The sequence below is a fragment of the Orcinus orca genome, chromosome 5, assembly GCF_937001465.1.
Source record: "Orcinus orca chromosome 5, mOrcOrc1.1, whole genome shotgun sequence".
NCBI lineage: Eukaryota > Metazoa > Chordata > Mammalia > Artiodactyla > Delphinidae > Orcinus > Orcinus orca.
Genome location: NC_064563.1, coordinates 26,586,515 through 26,609,686, shown reverse-complemented (window position 1 = coordinate 26,609,686; position 23,172 = coordinate 26,586,515). Strand labels below are relative to the sequence as shown.

Here is a 23,172-nt window from a genome sequence, read left to right as displayed (position 1 = left end):
AGTCCGCCTGCCGATGCAGGGGACACGGGTTCGTGCCCCAGTCCGGGAAGATCCCACATGCCGCGGAGCGGCTGGGCCCGTGAGCCATGGCCGCTGAGCATGCGCGTCCGGAGCCTGTGCTCCGCAACGGGAGAGGCCACAACAGTGAGAGGCCCGTGTACCGCAAAAACAAAACAAAACAAAAAAAGCAGGCATGTGTATGTCTTGAAAGAATTCAGTTAAGAGTTCGGAAGGAAATTTAATAATATTATTTTCCTTCCTTTTTGGTTTGCTTATGATGGGACTTAGCATATGAATTCTGGCTCTTTTTTTTCTTTCAAACAGTATGGTTCTTTGCTCTTTTGTAGCTTTAAACTAATGAGACTTTTTTGGGAGTGGTATCAGGAAGCACTCAGAAGATTTTAAAAAAATAAGTAGGTTAGTCCTATATATGTTTCTATTATATATATAAATATAATACATATATATATGTATTAAAACATGTGGTACTGTCTCTGTGTATACATATTTAGAGTAGAAATAAATTGCTTTCCCAGAAATTTCATTTATCCAGAACACCCCCGAGAACCAGGAAGTAAGTGAAAAATACCTCTGAGCAGCCAGGGTAGATGGCGGTGAAGTTTCCCATTTATGAGCTTTATCATAGGGGTAATTCTGGAGTCCTCCTTCAAAATCTGTTTTTTCTTACTTTAGGTTCCACTTTAACAAACTTACTTAGTTTTCTAATCCATAGAGAATTACAGGGGCAACAGAAAGGGCATGAGGCTGCAGTGGAAAAAAATTAGGCACAGTACCTCTGACTCTATTTAAAGAGTCAATAGCATTAGATACCTGTTAATCTCTAAGGGTACTGTATGTTAGAGTGGTAATTGCTGTTTATAACAATGGCCCAGAGTCAGTAAGGGAAAGTTAAATTATACTCAGTACGTATTACTTGAAGAAAGAAGAATATATATAGTACTTCTGAAAGCAGAAAACTTCCATCAAATTTGTTTAAATTTCAAAGTTAAACACTTAAAGGCATAAGCTTCAATTACCTATAAAATAATGTCGCAAAGAAAGTCTCTGATGATTCTATGTAAAAGAGGTATTAGGGTATTGATATAATAATCATTTTGTCTTTTTACATGTAAGATTCTATGTATATAAAATTTCTGCAGTATACATGGTTCTTTCACATACCTGATCACATTTGAACATCATAGGCAGCCTGTCTAGATGTTATATTTTTTATAGATCAGAAAACTGAGGCTCATAGACTGTAATGAATTGCCCAAAGTTCTAAAATAAGTAAGGGCAAAGCTAAGATTGAAGCCAACCTTTTGACTGCAAATCCCATGCTCTTTCCAGTTCACTGTGTTCCGTCTTAAATTACCTATGTCTTATCTGTCAGTCAACAGATGTCCAAGGCCTTTGGTTGGGTGTGACTGTGGAAATGAATATGTAAAACATGAGTTCTGTACTAAAGGATGTTAAAACCAATTGGACAATGAAAGTGCATATGAATTTTAAATCAATCAAATGATACAAAAGTGTATTTCATAAGTGCTGGGTGGTAATAGTACTTGACCCTTGTATGTCGCTTTGAGGTTACAAAGTGCTTTCATGTATTTTATCTTGTGTTATAGTAGTGGCTCTCAACCGGCAGTTTTGTCCCTTAGGGGACATTTGGCAATGTCTGGGAACATTTATGGTTTTGCAGCTTGGGGGTGGGTTAGTACTGGCGTCTGGCAGGTAGGAGGTAAGGGCGTTGCTAATCATCCTACAGTGAACAGGACAGCCCCCCACAATAACGAATTATCTGGCCTCAAATGTCAATAGTGACACCATTGAGAAACCCTGTTTTATACTTAAACTTTTGTGGTTCACAATAAATGTTTTGGAGACATAGGAAAGAGGAGATCACTGTGGTTTAGAGCTAGCAAGAAAGGTTTCATGGAAGAATGGCAGTTGAGCTCAGCCTTGAAATATTAATAATTGCTAATATTTATATAGTTCTACTGTGTGACAGGAATCTTAAATATATATTCACTTCCTTAATCCTTACAACAGTTCTATGAGATAGGTGCTATTATTATCCCCATTTTATAGAGGAGGAAACCATGGTACAGAAGTTTTCAGTAACATGCCCAAAGTTACTCCGTAAATGCCAGATCTGGAATCTGAACCCAGGTTCTGGCTCCAGAGTCCATGCTTTTACCTGCTACCTAAAACTACTGTAAAACAGGAGGTGGAGAAGGACGTAAACAAAGGCATGTAAATGTATATTCTTGAGACAGTGAATTGACTTAGCCTTTTTGAACAAAATATTTGGGTTGGATAGTAGTGGAAAATATCTGGAAAAATAACTAAGACAAAACTGATGAAAAGGGCTTGAATGCCAGTCTAAGGAATTTGGCTTTTATATGATAGATAGTGAGATCATTAAATAATTTTTGAGGAAGGATGTGATGTGTCCAATGGTATTTTAGAAAAACTAATGTAGTGGCTGTGTTCAGTACAGATTAAAAAATGGGAAGTGGGGAAGGCTATAAATAGCTTGGGTGAGCAGTTTTTATAATAATCCAGATGTGAAGAGGTTAAAGCCTGAACTGGAATAGTGGCTATAAGAATAGGGGAAAAAATGGTAGATGTGAGAGATGTTATGAAGGAAGAATTGATAGAACTTAGTATTTAAATTTGGAGGGGGGTATTGAGAAGGAGTCCAAGATGATTTGAAAATCTTAAACATGGGTTACTGGGAGAATGATGCAAGAAAAACAGGAAGTTAAGTCAAACTTGGGGCAGAGAACTGTGAATTCTGGTTTTAGCCTTGTTTATTTTGGGGCTATCAGGCAGTTTCCAGTGGAAAGCTGACATCTCTAGGGAGAGGTTGGGCTGGAGAGATACAGCAGTCGTGACCATGGAGATGACCCGACATCATGAGAGTGGATGAAATCATAGAGAAGAGCAAACAACTAGTGCTGATTCTTTCTCAGGGAGCATCTACATTAAAAAAGGGCATTAGAAGGAAAGGGTTTCATTAAAGGAGTTAGGATATGCAACGTTGTGAAAACCAAAGAAATGGTTTTATTACGTTGCTGAGAAATCAAGGAAAATGGTAGGAAAGGCCATTGGATTTTGAAACTGGCATCAGTAGAATTAGAGAAAATGACACGCATGAGTTTGAGCGTGAGAGTGAGAGAAAGAAAACTCTAGTGGTGAGAGAAAGAGAGGATCATGTCAATTAGCAAAGAGTGAGGAAGTATTTCATGTTTTGGGAGGTTTGGGGAGGTGAGGGCTGGGACTGGTGTTTCTGCGAAGGAAGGACCAAGGTCCTGTAGAAGACCAGAGCACTAAATAGAATACCTAGGTGGAAAATTTAGCTTTGGGAAAGAATGAAATAAATGAGTATCTGAGCTTTGAGGAGAGAGTATGGGAATTGTTGAAAAGACAAATTCTGAGGTGAGAAGGGAGATAGTAACCTCATTAATACATAATAGGTGTGTACTGAATAGATTTTAATAAAGAATGGTCAAATATCTGTGAAAAATTAGGAAGCAAAACTAATGAGGACATTTGTATGCCTAGAGATACTTAAATAATTTAAAACATTTTTCCCTTCGGAGCTGCCTTTGATATATCAAGTAACAGCATTGTGCAGAATAAGTCCAGGGCAACTCCTTACATGACTTTTTTACATAAATTTTTTTATACCTGAAGCTTATCCTTTTAAGCCTTGAAAGATTTAACATGAATCTTTCTTTATTCTTTACTAAATAGTATATCTGAATATAATTTAACTTTACCATCGTAAGTGGGAATCATTGAGAGTTTAATCATTTTACTTTGCTTCATATAGTCTGAGACTATTGACATGTTTTCCCTTACATTAAGTGGCTTCAGACTGCTTTGTATTGATAGTGATTTTGCTATGCTGATATTTTATCTTCTCAATGATCAACTTTTAGCCGTTTTTCATCCTTCCTCCCTTCTTCGTTGGTTTTAATCTAGCCTGAAGGGTACTTGGGAAAGCCAGGTGTCTGTCATTTATGGACAACTCTAAGTCGGTGTGGGTGAGGCAGTTGCTTCTAGGAAAGAATGCCCATGAAGTTCGTTTGTGACAGCTCAGTATGGTTTGGGGAGAAATTTGCAGCTAGATCCATGGCTACGTTTCAGATGATTGGAGTTGCCTGGTGTTTTGACTTCGAGAGCAGTGGCATTACTATAGGTAGCTTTATAGGTTAAAATTAAAAACCATAAATGAACTGTTTAGTAGTAATGAACACATGGTTCTTTTTGCTTGTTTGCTTCACCTGACCAAGTACAGTAAAAACTGAAGAGAAACGTTTGTAAAGCAGAAGAATAATAGTGCTAGCTTTTAAAGAGTAGGCTACAGCCCAGTGAACCCTAAAATGTTTAAGGGATAAAATAATGAATTAAATTTCCCATGAGGGTGGGGAGTTTTTCCTGTAGGAATACATAGGCAGTTCCTAATGGTTGAATGTGACCCCAACCCAATTATTTGGGGTGCTTAGTCCTATTTTTAGACATCCAGATGAAGTCTGCCATTTTTAGTCCTGTTTTTGACATCTAGAGAAAGTGGATGAAAGCTTTCTTTTCAGCTACAAAGAATATTAAAGATCTGGTATAATTTCATTTTCATGGGAGAGAATATTGATTTAAATAGTTGTTAAACAGTATAATAGTTTAAAAATGTACAGGGTACATTTTTAAATAATCAGGGTATTTTCTTAGATTAAATCATTACCTATCCCCACTTTTTGCTTCTGCCTTTATGGTTTTCCTTAAAAAACAAAACAAAGCAAAACAAAAAGAAACCCCAAACCTGATGTCTCACTTGCCAAGTATCACAATAGGACTGAAGAGTTTGTTATATCGAAAAGTTGAAAAATCTCCATTTCCTCAGCTTCTATTTAATTACTTTTTCCTCCTGTCAAAGTTGGAGCTTCAAAATGACCTATAGTTTGGGAGTAAAACTATAAAGTCACTTCTCCGGCTTGTCTCTAAGGACATTGGTATCCTAGTTCTTTGTGATTTTTACTTGCTAAGATTGCTGATGTTGGGAATTTCCTGGTGGCCCAGTGGTTACGACTCGGCGCTTTCACTGCTGTGGCCTGGGTTCGATCCCTGGTCAGCGAACTAAGATCCCGCAATCAGTGTGGCACCACCAACAAAAAGAAAAAGATTGCTAATATTAATGCCATATTTGTACCATTTCAGTCAGCCGTGTGTGCTTTAAAGATAAGAAGAGAGGGGCTCCGCCTTCTGTTAACATATTTTTCATTGTCCCCTAGCCTCATGGTTGCATTATCATTTTTATCAGACAGAAAACAATCCTTTACCTGTAGTAATTGTTCTTGGCAATTTCTTTTATAGATTTGGAGTAATGAAGATTCTTTTGGTCCAAAGTTCGAGAGTAAACATCTTGAAAAAAATAACATATCAACTAATACTGCATAGATCAGCACTGTTTCATTAATAAACCCCACTATCAAGCATTCATTATTTTACCAGCTCATTCAGTGAAACCAGGACAAAAATACGTGTGTTGTGGTACACTGAAGAACTGCCAAGGCTAGCAAATGTACTATGTGGACAGTCTAAATTTTTAAAAATTCAGTATTACTGTATATAATACAGTTTCAATTTAAAAAAATAGTTTTCTTTATGAATTAGTAAAAATAAATAGTTTACCTTTTTATCCTCCATTTTCATTTTTAACCTTTTTTTTTTTTAAAGTCCGCAGATGCACTTTTGGTGGCAATCGACTCTGAAGTAGTGGGAGCTGTTGATATACTACTTAATCATCGACCAAAACGATCATCAAGACCAACTATAGTAGTTAGTACTCTTAAATATTTATTAATTTGGATTTTTAAACCAAAATAGATCTCCTGCCCCACTGCCATTTTTTTCTCCCTCCCCTCCAATTTGCTTTGTTTTAAAGAAATAGATTTTTGTTTTTTACTCTGTAAAATATTGCTTTAAAGTAAGTAGACATTTGCAAGAATAATTAATGTTGCTCTCAGGAAGCCTTCTTAAAATTCATGATATTTCTATAATTTTGCCAGTGTGATCCAGTATTTTTAGTTTGGAACATTCTGCAGGTTAAGTTGAAAATACAGATTAGCTTCCAGGTGCATTTAAAAGTTAAATATAAACAGTGAAACCATAGAACTGGAAGAAAATGTAGGTGAATATTTGACTGGGAGGGAAGGACTTTGGAGAAAAATCACAGTGGCACAGCCTTTGGCTGTATAGAAGTTAAACTTCTAGAATTAAGACATCAGGCAAAATTTAGAAAGCAGATGGATAACTTTCAAATGATATTTCCAGCATATATCAAATTCATAATATTAGATGAATTGATGAAAAACATCAAAATCAATAAAAGACATGGAAAAATCTCAAAAGAAAGTACAAAATATTAAATCTTACTAATAATCAAATGCGAGGTGCTAATTTTTGCTTATCAAACAGCAAATTTTTTAAAAAAACTAATAACCATTGATGGCAAAGGCGTAGTACAGCCTCATACGCCACTGGAAGAGGGTATTTTGAAAAGTAGTTTGGCAGGATATGTCATAAACAAGAAAGATGTTCATATTCTTGAACCTAGCACTTCCTCCTCTAGGAATTTGTAAAGGAAATGGTCAGAAATGTGGACAGAAGTGTTACTTGTAATCTTATTTGTAGCAATGAAAAAACCATGTGACACAATCTAAACATCCCAAAATAGAAGATTGGAAACATAAATAATTACATATATATTAACATGATTTTTTAAAGGAATAATTAGGAACATGAAAAAATATGATACAGAAGGGAAAAACTGAGAATAGTAAACTGTACATATAATATGATCTGAGATTAAAAATATGCACAGAAAAGGAACTGTATGGAAATGTAGCAAAATGTTACCTAACAGCAGTCATCATATTGCCAAATTAAGGATATTTTTCCTTACTTTAAAATTTTTCTTTATTGCTTTTGTAACTAGGAAGATAGTCACTAATAATTAAATAAATTCTACTGTAAAAATGAGATATTTGGGGCTTACCTAGTGGCGCAGTGGTTGAGAGTCCGCCTGCCGATGCAGGGGACACGGGTTCGTGCCCCGGTCCGGGAAGATCCCACATGCCGCGGAGCGGCTAGGCCTGTGAGCCATGGCCGCTGAGCCTGTGCGTCCGGAGCCTGTGCTCCGCAATGGGAGAGGCCACAACAGTGAGAGGCCCGCGTACCACAAAAAAAAAAAAAAGAGAGAGAGAGATATTTGTTGTGTATCAAAATTTTAAAGTTATAACATTCATTATTGGTGAGGATGTAGTAAAACAATCAGTAAAAATTAATTTCTGGGAGTGTAAACTGGCTATACTCAGAAGAAAAATATTGTTTTAAGAAAGAATTATAAATTGGTTGCAAATTATCCGCCATATTCTGAGAGCGATGAGAAGCTCCCCTAAATTGCATACTTTATCGTATATTAACTGAAATATTTTTCTCTCATTTAAACTATTACAAAGTTTGTGTAAGCATGACTTTCTCCAGAGGATAGTTCCATGTAGTTTAAGTGGTGGTAAGCAGCCAACAAGAGTAGAGAAAAAAGGGCCAATAATATAACTCCTATCCAAAAGATCAGAAATGATCAGAAATCCTATTCAATTTTCTGACACCTATCCTGCAGTTACTAGTATATTTTGGTATACCTATTCCACCTTCTAGTCTTTTAATCCATTTACACTCTTAGGGAGGGTGAGTGTAGTGTGCCAGGGTATTGGAGCAACTGACTGATATCATTTCATCACCATTGCCACTGCCAATCGAATACCGAGTTGTAAGTGTGGTCAGTCCTCACCTACTCAATGAAAGAACACTTTTTACACTATCTCTAACAAAGAAAGTTATCCAGGCTTTGCCTGAATACTTCCAGTGACAAGATCACATTTTAACGGCCTCATTACAACTGGACAGGCAGTATCAAATATTTTTATATACTTTTTTTTTTTTACCATCTCGGTGAATTCATTGTATATTCTTGGCTTATCAAAATTGTCTTTTGATAAATTTTCACTTTTAAATACACGTGTTTTTTTGATAGTATGTAGATTATATTATGAGCATTGAAATTAGGAACTTTAATCATCTATCTCTAATAGTGTTTTTCATACAGTTAATTATGTTTCATAGGAAAAATAAGGACCATTTTTTTTCTTAAGGGATTAAATATGATTTTCTCCTCTTTATAACCTCTTTTTTTGTAATTAGGGGGAATGGAGTAAATTTTTAGATTTTTCTGTAATTTTAAAATAAATTCATTAATTTGAAGTCCCCAATAAATAGATGGGAAGTGTATAAATAAACTATTCATAAAAGAGGAAAAAAAAGATAAGAATGTCAGAAAATACTAAAATTTACCAGTAATCAAAGAAAAGTAAATTAATATTTCATGATAGTTTTTTCACTCATAACTTGGGAGTGATCATGCTCAGTGCTGGTGAGTAAACCTTAGTGGGTGGGTACATTCCTATATTATTGGTAATGTAAACTATTAAAAGGACTTTGATAATATGTATAAAAAGCTTCAGAATTGTTCATGGCCTTCAGACCTATAATTCCACTTCAGGGGTTCTATGTTAATGAGATAATCCTGAATTTTGAAAAAGCTGTATTCATAAAGGTGTTTGTGGTAGTATTATTTATATTAGCAAAATAAAATATCTTGAACATAGAGTCTATGAACTTCCTTAAACTGCATGCAAAACTCTGTACATGAATTTTTTTTTCCAGAAGATTCTGGGTTATAGCTTTACGAGATCATTATAAGGGTCCTTGATCTTCAAAATATTAAGGACCATTGTTTTTAATCGTTGATGCCAAGTCATTCATGCCAAAGTTGCCCTTAAAAAGCGGGTGTGGTGGAGAAAGGACTAAAAGGAAATACTGTAAAATGTTTTGGGTAGTAGGAACATGAACATTTTTATTCTTTCTGCTTTTGCGTATTTTTCAGATATTTTATAATGTGTGCACTACTTTTACAATGCTAATAAAAATTACAAAAATTAATGGTGAACTTGATGAGCTTATACTATGGAATCAAACAGCTCACAGGAAAACATCTGTGAAAAAGTGATAAGTATTAGAAAGAATATGTAATAGTCATAAAATAGTCAACCTTCTTTATTTAATCCTGCTCTTTATTTACTAATGTTTCTTTCCTCGTGTCATGCAATCACCAGGCATGAGCCCATGTAGTGAAAGGAGCTCAGCCTCCAGAATAACACTCAGCTGGGGTCTATCTGCACTTTGCCACTCTGTTGTCGTAGCTCGGGCACATTAACTTCTCTGAGCCTCAGTTTCTTCGTGGGGATTATAATGTTCAATTTTGCAGGCTGTTGGGATTAAATGAGATGATAAATGTAAACTGCCTAATAGTTCCAGGAGCTATGATTGTTAGTGTTTTTGTGCATTTGTAACAGGAAGTAGTATAGGTGGTGTTTGAGAATATGTAGAGAATTACACAAAATGAAGAGTGCCTCCTATTTACTTATTCGTTTCAAGTAACTTCGTTGCTATCAATGTGGCAAGGTTTTGCCATAGAGGTGGAATTAAACTTGTTTTTCTCATGCATTTATATTTTGCCTACTTTTAACATTTCTGTTTTTCCATTATATTGTTTTTCTAAAATTCTTTTTCTTTATCCTTGTCATGCATGTTTCCATAATCCTGTGAAAATGAAACACTTTCTCCTAAAGTATTTCTCCAGATATCCACACTTCTTTGTTAGTATGAACATTTCCTATTGAAGATTTTGTCTGTCATGATTATATTGCATTTATTAACTAAAGTTAAAGTTTTGAGGTTTCAAAAAAGATTTGATCCTAGGAAAATGTTTATCATATTCCTCAAAATAATTTTTGTATTCTTTGTGCATTCAATATTTTTCATTACATTTTTTAGATAAATGTTTTTTTGAAGTCACAAATAAGAACTTTTGGACGTTTATATAAATATTTTTCAGAAACTAATGGAGCGAATTCAGAATCCTGAGTATTCAACAACTATGGATGTTGCACCTGTCATTTTAGCTGCTCATCGTAACAACTATGAAATTCTTACAATGCTGTTAAAACAGGATGTATCTCTACCTAAGCCCCATGCGGTTGGCTGTGAATGTACATTGTGTTCTGCAAAAAACAAAAAGGACAGCCTCCGACATTCCAGGTCAGAAAATTAAGGTTTAAATTAAGATGTATCATGCAGTAAGGTATATGTCAATGAAGTTTTTGTTGTTGTTGTTCTTTCTATGTCTACTTTAAGAAATATGGTACTGCAATGACTAATGAAAGCCAGACTTCTAGCTCCTTTGCTTAATACAATGAGTTCTGCATTTTAAAGAAGTATTTACTAAATGATGAATAATTAGGAAAAAATTTCAAATAATGAATAAGGTTTATCTCATACTTCTGCTGGTCAGGGATGGGGTCACTATTTGCTTTTTAAAAGCAGAGTTTATTAATCTAAGAGAATTTCCAAACACTGGAAGGGGTAGAGATACCACTTCCTGTCTTATTTATAAGAAAATAAAAACTATTATCTATCTAACTAGATATTCAACCTGTTATGCCTCTTTTTCCCCTCTCACACAGTATTTGAGTCTTCTTCTCTTCCCATTCTTCCCAGTCAAAAATATTAAGAACAACTGAGGAGTGAATGAACAAGAAAGTACCCCTTCTTGGACAGGTTGAGCAAGATCACACATGTGCATGTTGTATAAGGTGTATGGTTCTGGGCTAGACTTGAGAATCTAATTTTCAGCATATGCCTTTATGTATATATTATCTATATAGTAGTCAAATATAGTTGAAATAGTATCAAGTATAGCACTTACTACAGAAAGTGTGGTTTGGAAGTCCGAGGTCATCCGTTGACATTGTTTTCTAGTTAAGGATTGTTGTGCAGTATATTTGAAATTAGCTTTAAAGCTGCAAACCATCCACCCTCCCTCCTTCCTCACCTTTCAACAGATAGTCACAAATCCATAAATTGGAAAAGTCTCCTGGGAATCAATTTAATGTTTACTTGCAGAGATTGTACTGGATATTTTTTCTATTTTTTTTTTTATTAATTAATTTATTTATTTTTGGCTGTGTTGGCTGTAGAGCACAGGCTCATTAGTTGTGGCGCACGGGCTTAGTTGCTCTGCGGCATGGGGGATCTTCCCAGACCAGGGCTGGTACCCGTGTCACCTGCATTGGCAGGCGGATTCATAACCACTGCGCCACCAGAGAAGTCCCTCTATTTTCAAGTCTATTTTACAATGAGATCTGTGTTTCTCTTTGATAAGGTCTGGTTAATAGCTATGCCAATTTCATTTAACTTTTTAGTTTTAAAATGACTAGTCTATGGGGAATTCCCTGGCAATCCAGTGATTAGGACTCTGTGCTTTCACTGCCGAGGGCAGTGTCAGTGAAGTTGATAGGGCAGTTTCAGTCCCTGGTTAGGTAACTAAGATCCTGCAAGCCGTGCAGCTTGGCAAATAAAATAAAATACTCTATAAAATGACAAGCAGAAATGATCTTTAAGACTTCTTCTAGTATTAAAATCCTTTATTAATATTAAATATAAATATTTTTCAAATATTAAATATTATTAGGTATGCTTATTAAATATGTGTGTAGTTTAAGCGGTTGGAGGTGGGGGGTTGGAGCTGGAGGAAACACTTTACCTGACTTGGTTTGAGGTGTGGAAAAAGCTTGTTTTGAAAGTTTTTAGAGGAGCTGTGGCTTGAGCTCAGTGTTTAAGTATCGATGAGAATTAACAGGTAAAAGGCATTTTACACAGTATGTGAGTGTGGTTTATTTAGGGATGGTCTGGTATATTTGTTGAAGACGTTGAGAGAGTTTGTTATTGATGTTTGAGAAAACAGTTATAGCAAATGTCAAAGGCATCTGACTGAAGTCATTTCCAGGAATTGCTAAGCAGACCTGCAGGAGAAAAGGAAGCTAACAAATGAGTAAGGGATGGGTAAAGGTTTCAGTGATGTTGAAGAGTTAGTATACTAGCAATAAGGAAGAGAGGCAATCTGTATTTCTAAGATGTTGGGTTTTAAATTTCAGAGATGATGCAGTGCCAGGTGATGCAGTCTTGCCATTTGCAACAACGTGATGGAGCTTGAGGGCACTATGCTAAGTGAAATAAGTCAGACGGAGAAAGACAAACACCGTATGATTTCACTTGTATGTGGAATGTAAGACACAAACAAACAGTCTGTGAGTTAGTTGGAGAAGGCATTCAAAGTTGCAGCCATTTCTCAAGAGTTCCCTTGAGGAACTTTTTCTTTTTATCAGACTTTCTAATGCTTGGCACACATGCCTAATTTTTTAGTCAGCCAGGGATTTGTGGAGACTATATATGAATCCTTGTATATCTTTTCTCATTTCCAAGATCTCCCTATTAAATTTCTGATTGGTCCACTCTTTGTCTCAAATCAGACTGCAAGCTTGGTCTTGCAAAGCTGCAGGTTTTCCTTGTTCATCTCTACTAAGTCTAATCCTTTCAGCCAGCAGAGCTGTAGGTTTTAGCTTCCCAATGAATTGATTTTTACCCCTTTAGCACAAAGATACAGATTTACCAGCTTCAGGCTGGAAAACTGCAGTTCTCATTGAGTGAACTGGAGGCAGAGGTGAAGAGGTAGCCTCAGGTGAGAAGGCTGCGGATTCCAGCCATTCCTGCCTGAAGCTCTGGCAGTTTTCCAATAATTGATTCTCAATAGACAATTTCCAGTGACCTGAAATAGTTGATTTTTTAAAAAAAAATTTGTCCATTTTAATGCATATATTTTGTGTAGTGAAATCACTGACCTCTTCATATCCCACCATTACTTTTTTTTTTTTTTTTTTTTTGCGGTACGTGCCCCTCTCACTGTTGTGGCCTCTCCCGTTGCGGAGAACAGGCTCCGGACGTGCAGGCTCAGTGGCCATGGCTCACGGGCCCAGTGGCTCCGCGGCATGTGGGATCTTCCCGGACTGGGGCACGAACCCGTGTACCCTGCATCGGCAGGCGGACTCCCAACCACTGCGCCACCAGGGAAGCCCCCACCATTACTTTTGATAGTGTTTTGAATACCAAAAATGACAGATTTAATAAAGCGAGGCAGCCTCATTATTTTTCAGATTATATCTAATTGCTTTCCATACTATGGCTATTCCATTATTACTCCAGCATAGTTGGTTGCCACCAGTACTAGCAGTCACTCTTCCTGTGCATTTTGTCACTAATCCATATTTTGAGACATGACTATGTAGGTTAATACAAAAGTCATTTTTAGAGACAATCTGATAAAATTAATTACTATAAAAATTAATTGCTATGATGGAAACAGAAAGATAAGTTGCTCAATTATATATATTTTTCTCAAGTTTTTGGACAGTTTTGGTATAGGCAAATACCTCTGTAGAAATCCTTACTTAAGATACAGGTAATTGTACTTGTTAATTAAATATCTAGATCAGAGCTGGATTTCATAAAAATTGTTTTCTTAGAAATGCATTATGTAGAAAAAAATGCTTTGAATAGAGTCCATTTTTGTGTCTAAGTAAGACATGAGACCTATCAGGTAGATAAGGAATAGTTCAATAAATTTGTTACATAAAAGTTTTAAATTTCCATACAGAAAAATTCCATTGCAAACAAAGTAAAAGACAACCAATGAGAGAAAAGTATTTAAAATATTTTTGACTAGACAGAGGGCTAATTTCTTTTATATATAAAGAGGTTTTACAAATTGGTGATTTAAAAAAAAAAAACACCAGAAAAATAGGCTAATGCAAATGAACAGGTAGTTTACAGAAGTATAAACAAATAGTAAACATGAAAAGATGCTTAAGCTTTTAAAGAAATTCAGAGTAATACAACTCTTAAAATTCCATTTTTCATCTGTTAGGGTAGCAATGTACTAATGAAGATGTAGGGGAAAATGAGCTCTCCTTATTGTTAGTGCTTTGGAAACATCTATCAGAATTTAAAATGCACATGGTGTTTTATCCAGCAGTTCTGAATGTGCAAAGGGTATATGAACTAAAGAATAATCAGTTTTACATTATTAATGGAAGTAAAAAATCAGAAACAACCTAAAGTTCCATTAATGGAGATTGGATGGACTGCCATCAAATGGAAAACCATCCAGTTTTAGGAAATAACGAGATGACTCTATATGTAGAGACATAGAAATAGTTGTCCCTTCTAGAGAATGTCACACAGAGTGAAGTAAGTCAGAAAGAGAAAAGCAAATATCGTATAATAACACGTATATGTGGAACCTAAAAAAGTGGTACAGATGATCTTATTTGCAAAGCAGAAATAGAGACACAGATGTAGAGAACAAATATATGGATACCAAGGGGGAAAGGGGTAGGGTGGGAGGAATTGGGAGACTGACACATATCCATTACTGATACTATGTATAAAATAGACAACTGATGGGAACATACTGTACAGCACAGGGAGTTCTACCTAATGCTCTGTGGTGACCTAAATGGGAGGGAAGCCCAAAAGGGAGAGGATATCTGTATGTATGGCAGATTCATTTTGTTGTGCAGTGGAGGCTAACACAACATTGTAAAGCAACCATACTGCAATAAAAATTAATTTAAAAAAAGAAATAAAAAAAGAAAAAAACTTTAAAAAGTGTCTTGGAAATTCAGATGCAATAAATTTCACCTAAGAATTTTAGGGTTGTAGCCTTGTCACAAAAGTAGCATGAAAGCTGATTCCTTATGAATAACCAAAAATTGATAAAAATCAATAAACATACTCAGAAAAGAAAAAAGAAGAAATAGTTGTCCCTGTACACAGTGTGTCTGATTATGTTTGTGTGTGAATAGAAAATATCAGGAAAGATTTTCATAACTCTCTGAAATGTGACTCTCTTTGAGGAGTGGAGTTGGTGGAAGGAGGAGAATTGGGGAGCATTATGTTTCTAAACTGCTTGCTTTTTTTTAAACAAGCATATATTAAATTTGTATTTAAAAGAAAAAATATTTATATAATACCTACCAAATTTTAAATTAAGAATTATATATTTATAAATGAAAGAATTATAGCAAAATTTTTCTGACTTGGTTCCTATTTAGATATTGATTATAAACATTAATTAGTTTACGGAAGGTAAAGGGAGTACTTTTCTATTAGTTAGAGGTTAGACATAAATCAATGATTTCATTCAAATTTCATTCAAATCATTCTTAAGATTTGAAAGGTCTTTCAAAAATAACCTGGTTGAATGAGTCATGTGTTATATATATGTAGCATATTAAAGTAAACTTATCACTGGGGAAGGAAAATTTAATGATCATCCATATCATATTCAAAATGTATTAGTTATTAACATATTTCATTTAAAATAATACTGAGTTCAGGAATAGAAATTTTTTAATTAAATTGAATTGAAGGATACAAAGTTTTGAATCTATGAAAACAAATACTAAAACAATTTCTTTATAAGCAGTAGATATAAAAAATTGCAATATTTATATTTCAAAATATTTATTTTTAAGTTTTTCTTTTTATGCAGGTTATCTTATAATAAGTATTTTATAGTTGTTTTATTTTCTTTTAATTTTATAATACTTTAAATTTATGAAAATTATAGGCTAAAGATAATGATCATATTTATCTAATAAATTTGTTTTACATTATGGAATCAAATTTTATCACAGGTTTCGTCTTGATATATATCGCTGCTTGGCCAGTCCAGCTTTAATAATGTTAACAGAGGAGGATCCAATTCTGCGAGCATTTGAACTTAGTGCTGATTTAAAAGAACTAAGCCTTGTGGAGGTGGAATTCAGGTGGGAATGAATGGAAATTGTAAATTTTTTAAAAAAATTTATTTTATTTATTTACTTTTGGCTGTGTTGGTTCTTCGTTGCTGTGCACAGGCTTTCTCTAGTTGTGGTGAGCGGAGGCTACTCTTCATTGCAATGCAGTGGCTTCTCTTGTTGCAGAGCATGGGCTCTAGGTGCATGAGCTTCAGTAGTTGCAGCACATGGGCTCGGTAGTTGTGGCTCACGGGCTCTAGAGTGCAGGCTCAGTAGTTGTGGCACACGGGTTTAGTTGCTCCGCGGCATTTGGGATCTTCCGGGCCAGGGTTCGAACCCATGTCCCCTGCATTGGCAGGCGGATTATTAACCACTGCGCCACCAGGGAAGCCCTGGAAATTGTAAATTATCTCTTTGTTTTCCAGAATATTTTCAGCCTGAGTTTTTTCATAGGCCAAATTATCATTTATTTATCTACATTTGATCCAAAATGACCAAACCTTGCTGCCACATACTTGGGATTTTCCTTTACCCTCAGTGGAATAGACCCCAGTACCACTTACGTCACTCCTTCCCCATCTTCCTTCTTCCACTCTGCCACCACCCTTAAATCCCTACTTTGTTCAGCATTGCCGGAGGCATTCTAAGGCAGTGTGAAGAGTAGTGGGAATGGTAGCCTTAAGCAAGAAAAAACTTATTTATAACTGCTCTCTGTCCTACTCCCTTCATTCCTAGATTCTGTAATCATCCTTGGAGCCCGATCCTTCATAACTTTCAGAAGCATATAGAATGCTTTCTGTATGTCAGGTACATTCCACACACCCAGACTTTGTCCCTTTTCACTGTTTGGTGAGATTTTCTAGTAGGAGAAACATAGCATGTAGACATAAAATTGATTAGACTGCAATTAGATTCCTAGACTAAGAAGTAGGTAATACGTTGTTTGTTAATTCAACTACTGGGCTTCCCTGGTGGCGCATTGGTTAAGAATCCACCTGCCAACGCAGGGGACATGGTTTCGATCCCTGGTCCGGGAAGATCCCACATGCTGCGGAGCAGCTAAGCCTGTGCACCACAACTACTGAAGCCCGCGTGCCTAGAGCCCATGCTCCGCAACAAGAGAAGCCACCACAGTGAGAAGCCCGCGCAATGCAACGAAGAGTAGCCCCCGCTCACCCCAACTAGAGAAAGCCTGTATGCAGCAACGCAGCCAAAGATAAATAAATAAATAAATAAATTTATTTTTTTAAAAAAGAAATTAAACTAATTATTCTTAGATAATTTTGGTTACATAGTAAGTGGCAAGAATGGATGAAAAAATGTTAGCTGGTGAGGAAAACTTTTTAATTCCTTGAGTTATAATTTTACGCAGCCAGTTCATGGAAAATCCCATTGGAAAAAAAAAATTAATCAATGGGAAATCTCCCTATTTTCCCTTCCTTTCCCTTTAAAAAAACTGAATGAAAAATTATTTTCTGAAATCTAACCCCAATTAATTCATAATTATTTATTTCTAACTTTATTCTTAAGTTGTTCCACTCAGGCATAAGCTTAATGTAATTGATATTTTAAAAAGAATTATCTACTAAAACTTCTTAGTTTCTCAGAAGTGATTTAGGCTTGCCTTTAATGAGCAGGTAAGTCCTAACTTTCAAGGAATAGTGATTCTGAAAGAGAATTCTGTACTAGGTGTGTTTCACTAGTACAAACTAGTACACCTAGTTTTCTTTCTAACTTTAATTTTGTTTAAATGAGCACTTTAAAAATGAAACAATACTATTTTAATATCAGAAGTAGCATAAACATGTTGTAGACTATCCTTGAAAAAACTTCCAGTTAAAAATTATATAATAATATTTATTGGATAGCATCAAGATATTACTATCTATTGTTTAGATAAATAATATAAAAGGAAGCTTTATACAAAACTATTATAGAATGAGGGCAAATGAGTTAAGTGAAGAGCTGGTTGACAAATATTATCAGAACTTCTAGGAATATCAGTATATGTAAGAAAACATTGTGCTTACCTAAGGTTATCAGTGTGAACACAGAGAACATAATTGTGTTACAGTTTTCCCCAAAGGTATGGAGAATTTATGCACCAGTAGGTTCCTTTGACTATCAGCACAAAAGATGTTGTGTAGCAGTATCAGAATTAAAATGTTACTGAGTAAAAAATGTTCTAGTGAAAACAGCTTAATTAGAAGATGGAAGTGACATTTCTAATAATAGACTGTTGCACTTTGCAGGAATGATTATGAGGAACTAGCCCGGCAATGTAAAATGTTTGCTAAAGATTTACTTGCACAAGCCCGGAATTCTCGCGAATTAGAAGTTATCCTAAACCATACATCTAGTGATGAGCCTCTTGACAAACGGGGACTACTAGAAGAAAGAATGAATTTAAGTCGTCTAAAACTTGCTATCAAATATAACCAAAAGGAGGTATGAGGTTTTCTGTGATATATTTAAATTATTTCCTCCACAGTAGTCTGGTGGCTCAGAACAAAGGCTTTGGAGCAATACATCTAGGTTGAGATCCTAGTTCTGCTTCATAAAAACTGTGTGTCCGTGGGAAAGTTATTGAACCTGTCTGAGCTTTAGTTTTAAGAATTAATTAAAGATATATATATTTAGAGTTTAGTACAATGAGTATAAGCATTAAGCAAGTACTCAATAAATGGTAGTTGCTATTATTTTTAACAATTAACATTAATAATAATAATATGCATGTTAATGTAATGTTTTTGCTATATAGTAGCTATGCAGGTAAGATCCTGTAGAGTAAATGCCTTCCTAATGACGTTTCCATCTTGTGTTTTGTCTGTCATGCGTTTGTATTATTGATCGCTTATAAGTAGTCCTTTCTATAGTAATAGGGCCTTTCTGTTTAAAAATAAAATATCAGATATTATGTTCCTTATTCTTATTTGTTAATTCATTGTGAAACCCAAAGGTGGAGAGACGTATGCTATGATAACTAAGTTGAATCTGGCTCTCTGGCATCATCCCTTCCTATTAAGGGAAATACCTATTTCTACTCCCCATACACTCACATGCACATGATCCAGGAACTTGAAGAAGGAAGGTATGCATTTTTAACTTCATTTTTTGAGATAATTTATTAGACCTAGATATTTATGTGTAGATAATGATGTTCAGTAGAGGGTGTTGGTAAATGGTACTTTTAAGGTATTTCTTCTAAGACCCTTTATTCTTACTATCAACATAGATATTGGAATAAAACTTGCTTATCAAATTTATATTAATATAAAAATGGGGCCCCAAACAGATTATGGTAGAAGGCAAGATATAGGACCTTTGGTGCTAGGGACAGAGGTTTTTTTTTGTTTTTTTGTTTTTGTTTTTTAACCGGTATGTGGGCCTCTCACTGTTGTGGCCTCTCCCGTTGCGGAGCACAGGCTCCGGATGCCCAGGCTCAGCGACCATGGCTCACGGGCCCAGCCGCTCTGCGGCATGTGGGATCTTCCCGAACTGGGGCACGAACCCGTGTCCCCTGCATCGGCAGGCGGACTCTCAACCACTGCGCCACCAGGGAAGTCCGGGACAGAGTTTTTGATTATCTTGGTTGACAGTTTGAGCCTCCCAATAGCTTTGTGACTCAGGAGATTGATAAAGGAATTATAAGATGTTTACTTTTAAATTATCTAGATTATAAAGCAGAAGCTAACACACCATTGTAAAGCAATTATACTCCAATAAAGATGTTAAACAAATAATAAAATAAAATAACCCAAATATTATATTTCTTATCTAGATCTCTGGCTTCAAATCCTATAACTTTTCTAGTACTGCAGCGTTCTTGCTTAAGGTAGACCATTTATAGGAAAAAAAAACTAAGTACAAGAATTTGGATCAGTGTAGCTGTAAGATTATAAATCAGCAACATACCTATGTGGCTTTAAAAGGGAATAAATGCTAATATGTATATGTAGAAACAGAGAAAATAGGAACCCTGATGTAATCTTCCCCTAACATACATTTTGACTAGATCTTATGTTAATTTATTTACTTATGTGTTGCACAACCTAAAATAGACACAAAATACTAGAAAATGATAGAATGAAGATATAACAAAGATACAAAACCAACTTAAGTGCTTGGCAAAAGAACCTCAAAGAAAGGTGGAAAGAACCAAGATTATCCTGGTAAGGGAAGAAAAAACTAAGAGGCAGTTTCCTAATGATATATATATGTATTTCCCTGAAGAACTCACAGAGGATAACCAGGTGTTCCATTCTAAAGAAGAGTAGAGAAAAGGAAAAAGAAGCAGTGGTAATATTTTTAGTTGGAAGGAAGATACTCTGTAATTTTAAGAATTAATGAAAATGTAAATTAGTTTTTTAAACTAGAATTCTAAAAATAATCAAAGGGGAAGATAATATTTTTCCAAATAGTTGGTTGACTTTGTTCAGGTCATACATCCTGAATAACAAACTACTGTGATACTTAGTGGCATAAAACAATATTTCATGGTCATTTTGTAGTAATTTCATGATCATTTTATTATGCTCTTGGGTTCTTTAGGTCAAGAATTAGGAAAGGACACAGCAAGGCTGATTTGTCTCTGCCTCTCCATGTCAAGGACTCAGCTGGAGATAGCTCAAATGATGGGGGGCTACAATCATTCGAGAGGCTTCTTCACTCATATGTCTGGTGCCTGAGCAGCAGCTGAGGATTCAAACAGGGAGCTCTGAGTGGGCTGGGTGCTCAGGTGGGTGGGTCCATAGAGGGTGGGTCTCCTAAGAACCTAGGACTGGAACCTTGGAGGGGCATGGCTTTCACGGTGGGCTGGCTGCAGGGGGATGGTCTGAGTAGCCTCTGAGGGCTGACCGGAGTGCCTACATGTAGCCTGGTCTTCTTCATAGCATGGTGGCTTCAGGGTGGTAGGACTTTTTACCTGCCAGCTTTTGGCTTCAAGAGCAAGTGTTTCTCAAATAAGGTGGAAGCTGAATGGCCTTTTAAGACCTACCTTCAGAAGTCACATAGCATCACTTCTTCCAGAATCTACTGGTTAAAGGAATCATAAGCTTGTTGAATTGAAGGGTAGGTAATATTGGTAGCCCACCTATTGATGAGAGGAGTATCAAAGAATTTGTGTCTATGTTTTAAAACCACCACAGACTTAGAACATCTCCAATTGAAAATTTGTCCTTCCAATTACATATTTAACATTACTGTTAATTAAATCATCATTATATAGAGGAATGGCAAGGGCAGCAGTCACGCCTGAGATTGCTTTGATACTCAGGGGAAGGATGAAACCACTAAGTTTGGGATGCTACTAAACTGGGTAGTTGGTGGGAAGAAAAGCTATTTTCCTCCCTGATATTTCCTCTTGAGGGACAAATTACGATTCCCTAACAACACTGGAATCTAAGCAGAAGGATAAATAATGAAGACTTAACTACCAAAAATAGGTGTAGTATTGATATATTAGGAAATTTCTTGATAAGCACAATAAACAACAACAAAACTCTGTCTACTTTTTTAAACTACAGTGTTGCATTCTATAGATTATATTCTATCTTGGGATAAATCATTTTAAAACAGGACATTGACCAAATATTATTTAATATCTGAATGATATTATGATCACTTGTGCTTTACTTCGGTGATTTCAAACCTGATTACATTATTGTGTCCAGAGTTATCAGAATCCTTAACTTATACTTCACAACGTGAGCATTATATTGGGAAAATATTGCTTCTGAATTTTGTAAACTAAAAAGCTTCGTAAACTTTGGTAAATTCATTTCTATACTTGAACTAGAATTTTCCTCTTATTTGGGAATATTTTTCCTTTTCTTCTCACATAGAATTCCATTTTAAGAAGATTTAAGAGTATCTTTAATACATTTTAAGAAATTCTCAGTGTTTTCGTGGAGCATAGAAATATCTGATGTTTAGACTTTAATTGCTTTGCTATCTTGACATCTTGGTTTCTTGTAACTGAAATCATCAGTTTTTCTAGGCTGAAGTCTCTTTCTGTGGATTGTGCTTGTTAATTTTGAAGTTTCATAAACACTGTTATGAGTCTTTATAAGTTAAACGTTTTGAAATGGCTGAGTAGGCTAGTAATAATCGCTAATATTTATATAGTGCATGCTATGACCAGGCACTATTCTAAGAGCTTTACATTTAATCCTCATAACAAGTGTATGACTAGATACTATTATTATCCCCATTTTATAGATGGGGAATTTGAGGCTTAGAGAGATTTAAAAACTTGCTCAAGGTCATTTAGTAAGTAAGTGGCAGAGCCTGGATTTGAATCTAGGTAATCTGGCTCCAGAGTCTATGCTCTTAACCACCACACTCTTTTATTACACGTAAGAAAACAAAACAAAAAGAACTGGACTGTATAGAATTGATTTCAAACTATTATTAAAACTTTGACTATCAATTAAATAATAGTACTATCAGATCGTATTTACAAGTTATATTTTACTTTTTTTATATGTGTGTGCTTCGTTTTCAGTTTGTCTCCCAGTCCAACTGTCAGCAGTTCCTGAACACTGTTTGGTTTGGACAGATGTCAGGTTACCGACGTAAGCCTACCTGTAAGAAGATAATGACTGTGTTGACAGTTGGCATGTTTTGGCCAGTTTTGTCACTTTGTTATTTGATAGCTCCCAAATCTCAGTTTGGCAGAATTATTCACACACCTTTTATGAAATTTATTATTCATGGAGCATCATATTTTACATTCCTGCTATTATTAAACCTATACTCTCTTGTCTACAATGAAGATAAGAAAAACACAATGGGGCCAGCCCTTGAAAGAATAGACTATCTTCTTATACTGTGGATTATTGGTAAGTATCAAGTTAGTTTAAAAAGTTCTGCCTTTATTTAGCCCATTAATTCTCCCTTGCTTGGTGGCATTATAAGCTGCCTTCAACTTGTAATTTTACACTGTTTATACAGGAAGAATTTGAATGCTTCCATGATCATTGAAGACGTAACTAACATTTTTTTTAAAAGATAAATGTTCTTGAACTTGATGATAAGGAAGCAGATCTCTTACTTAATATTACTTAATTACATGGAAGTTAAAAATTCTTTCTCAGTTGCTAAAATTGTTCATGATTGTTAAAACAGAAAAACAAATTTTGCTGATGAATTTTTTTGTTATAAGAATATGAACATTTTCTTAGGTATTTTGAAATGTAATAATACATTTTATACTCGGTTGCATTTTAAGAGTTAACTATTTTGTTTTATTATATCATTAGCTTTTCTTTTAAGAACCTATGAACTTTTATAGTTACATATTACCTTATATAGATAAAACATTCCCTGGTGACTCACTCTATAAATCAGT

At 35.3% G+C, this 23,172-nt stretch overlaps 1 protein-coding gene across 5 annotated transcripts in view; it reads left to right on the top strand.

Moving 5' to 3' along the window:
- Window positions 1-23,172, top strand: part of TRPC1 (transient receptor potential cation channel subfamily C member 1) — a 63,954-nt gene that overhangs the window by 11,689 nt on the left and 29,093 nt on the right. For 3 of the 5 annotated variants that reach the window (XM_004278215.4, XM_049709827.1, XM_033402775.2), the window contains exons 3-7: window positions 5,743-5,844; window positions 10,022-10,224; window positions 15,720-15,851; window positions 18,074-18,269; window positions 22,327-22,663. In XM_004278215.4, the coding sequence (XP_004278263.1) occupies window positions 5,743-5,844; window positions 10,022-10,224; window positions 15,720-15,851; window positions 18,074-18,269; window positions 22,327-22,663 (970 nt within the window). The remainder of the gene's footprint in view (window positions 1-5,742; window positions 5,845-10,021; window positions 10,225-15,719; window positions 15,852-18,073; window positions 18,270-22,326; window positions 22,664-23,172) is intronic. The other 2 variants (XM_004278216.4, XM_049709828.1) reach the window with 1 other exon arrangement.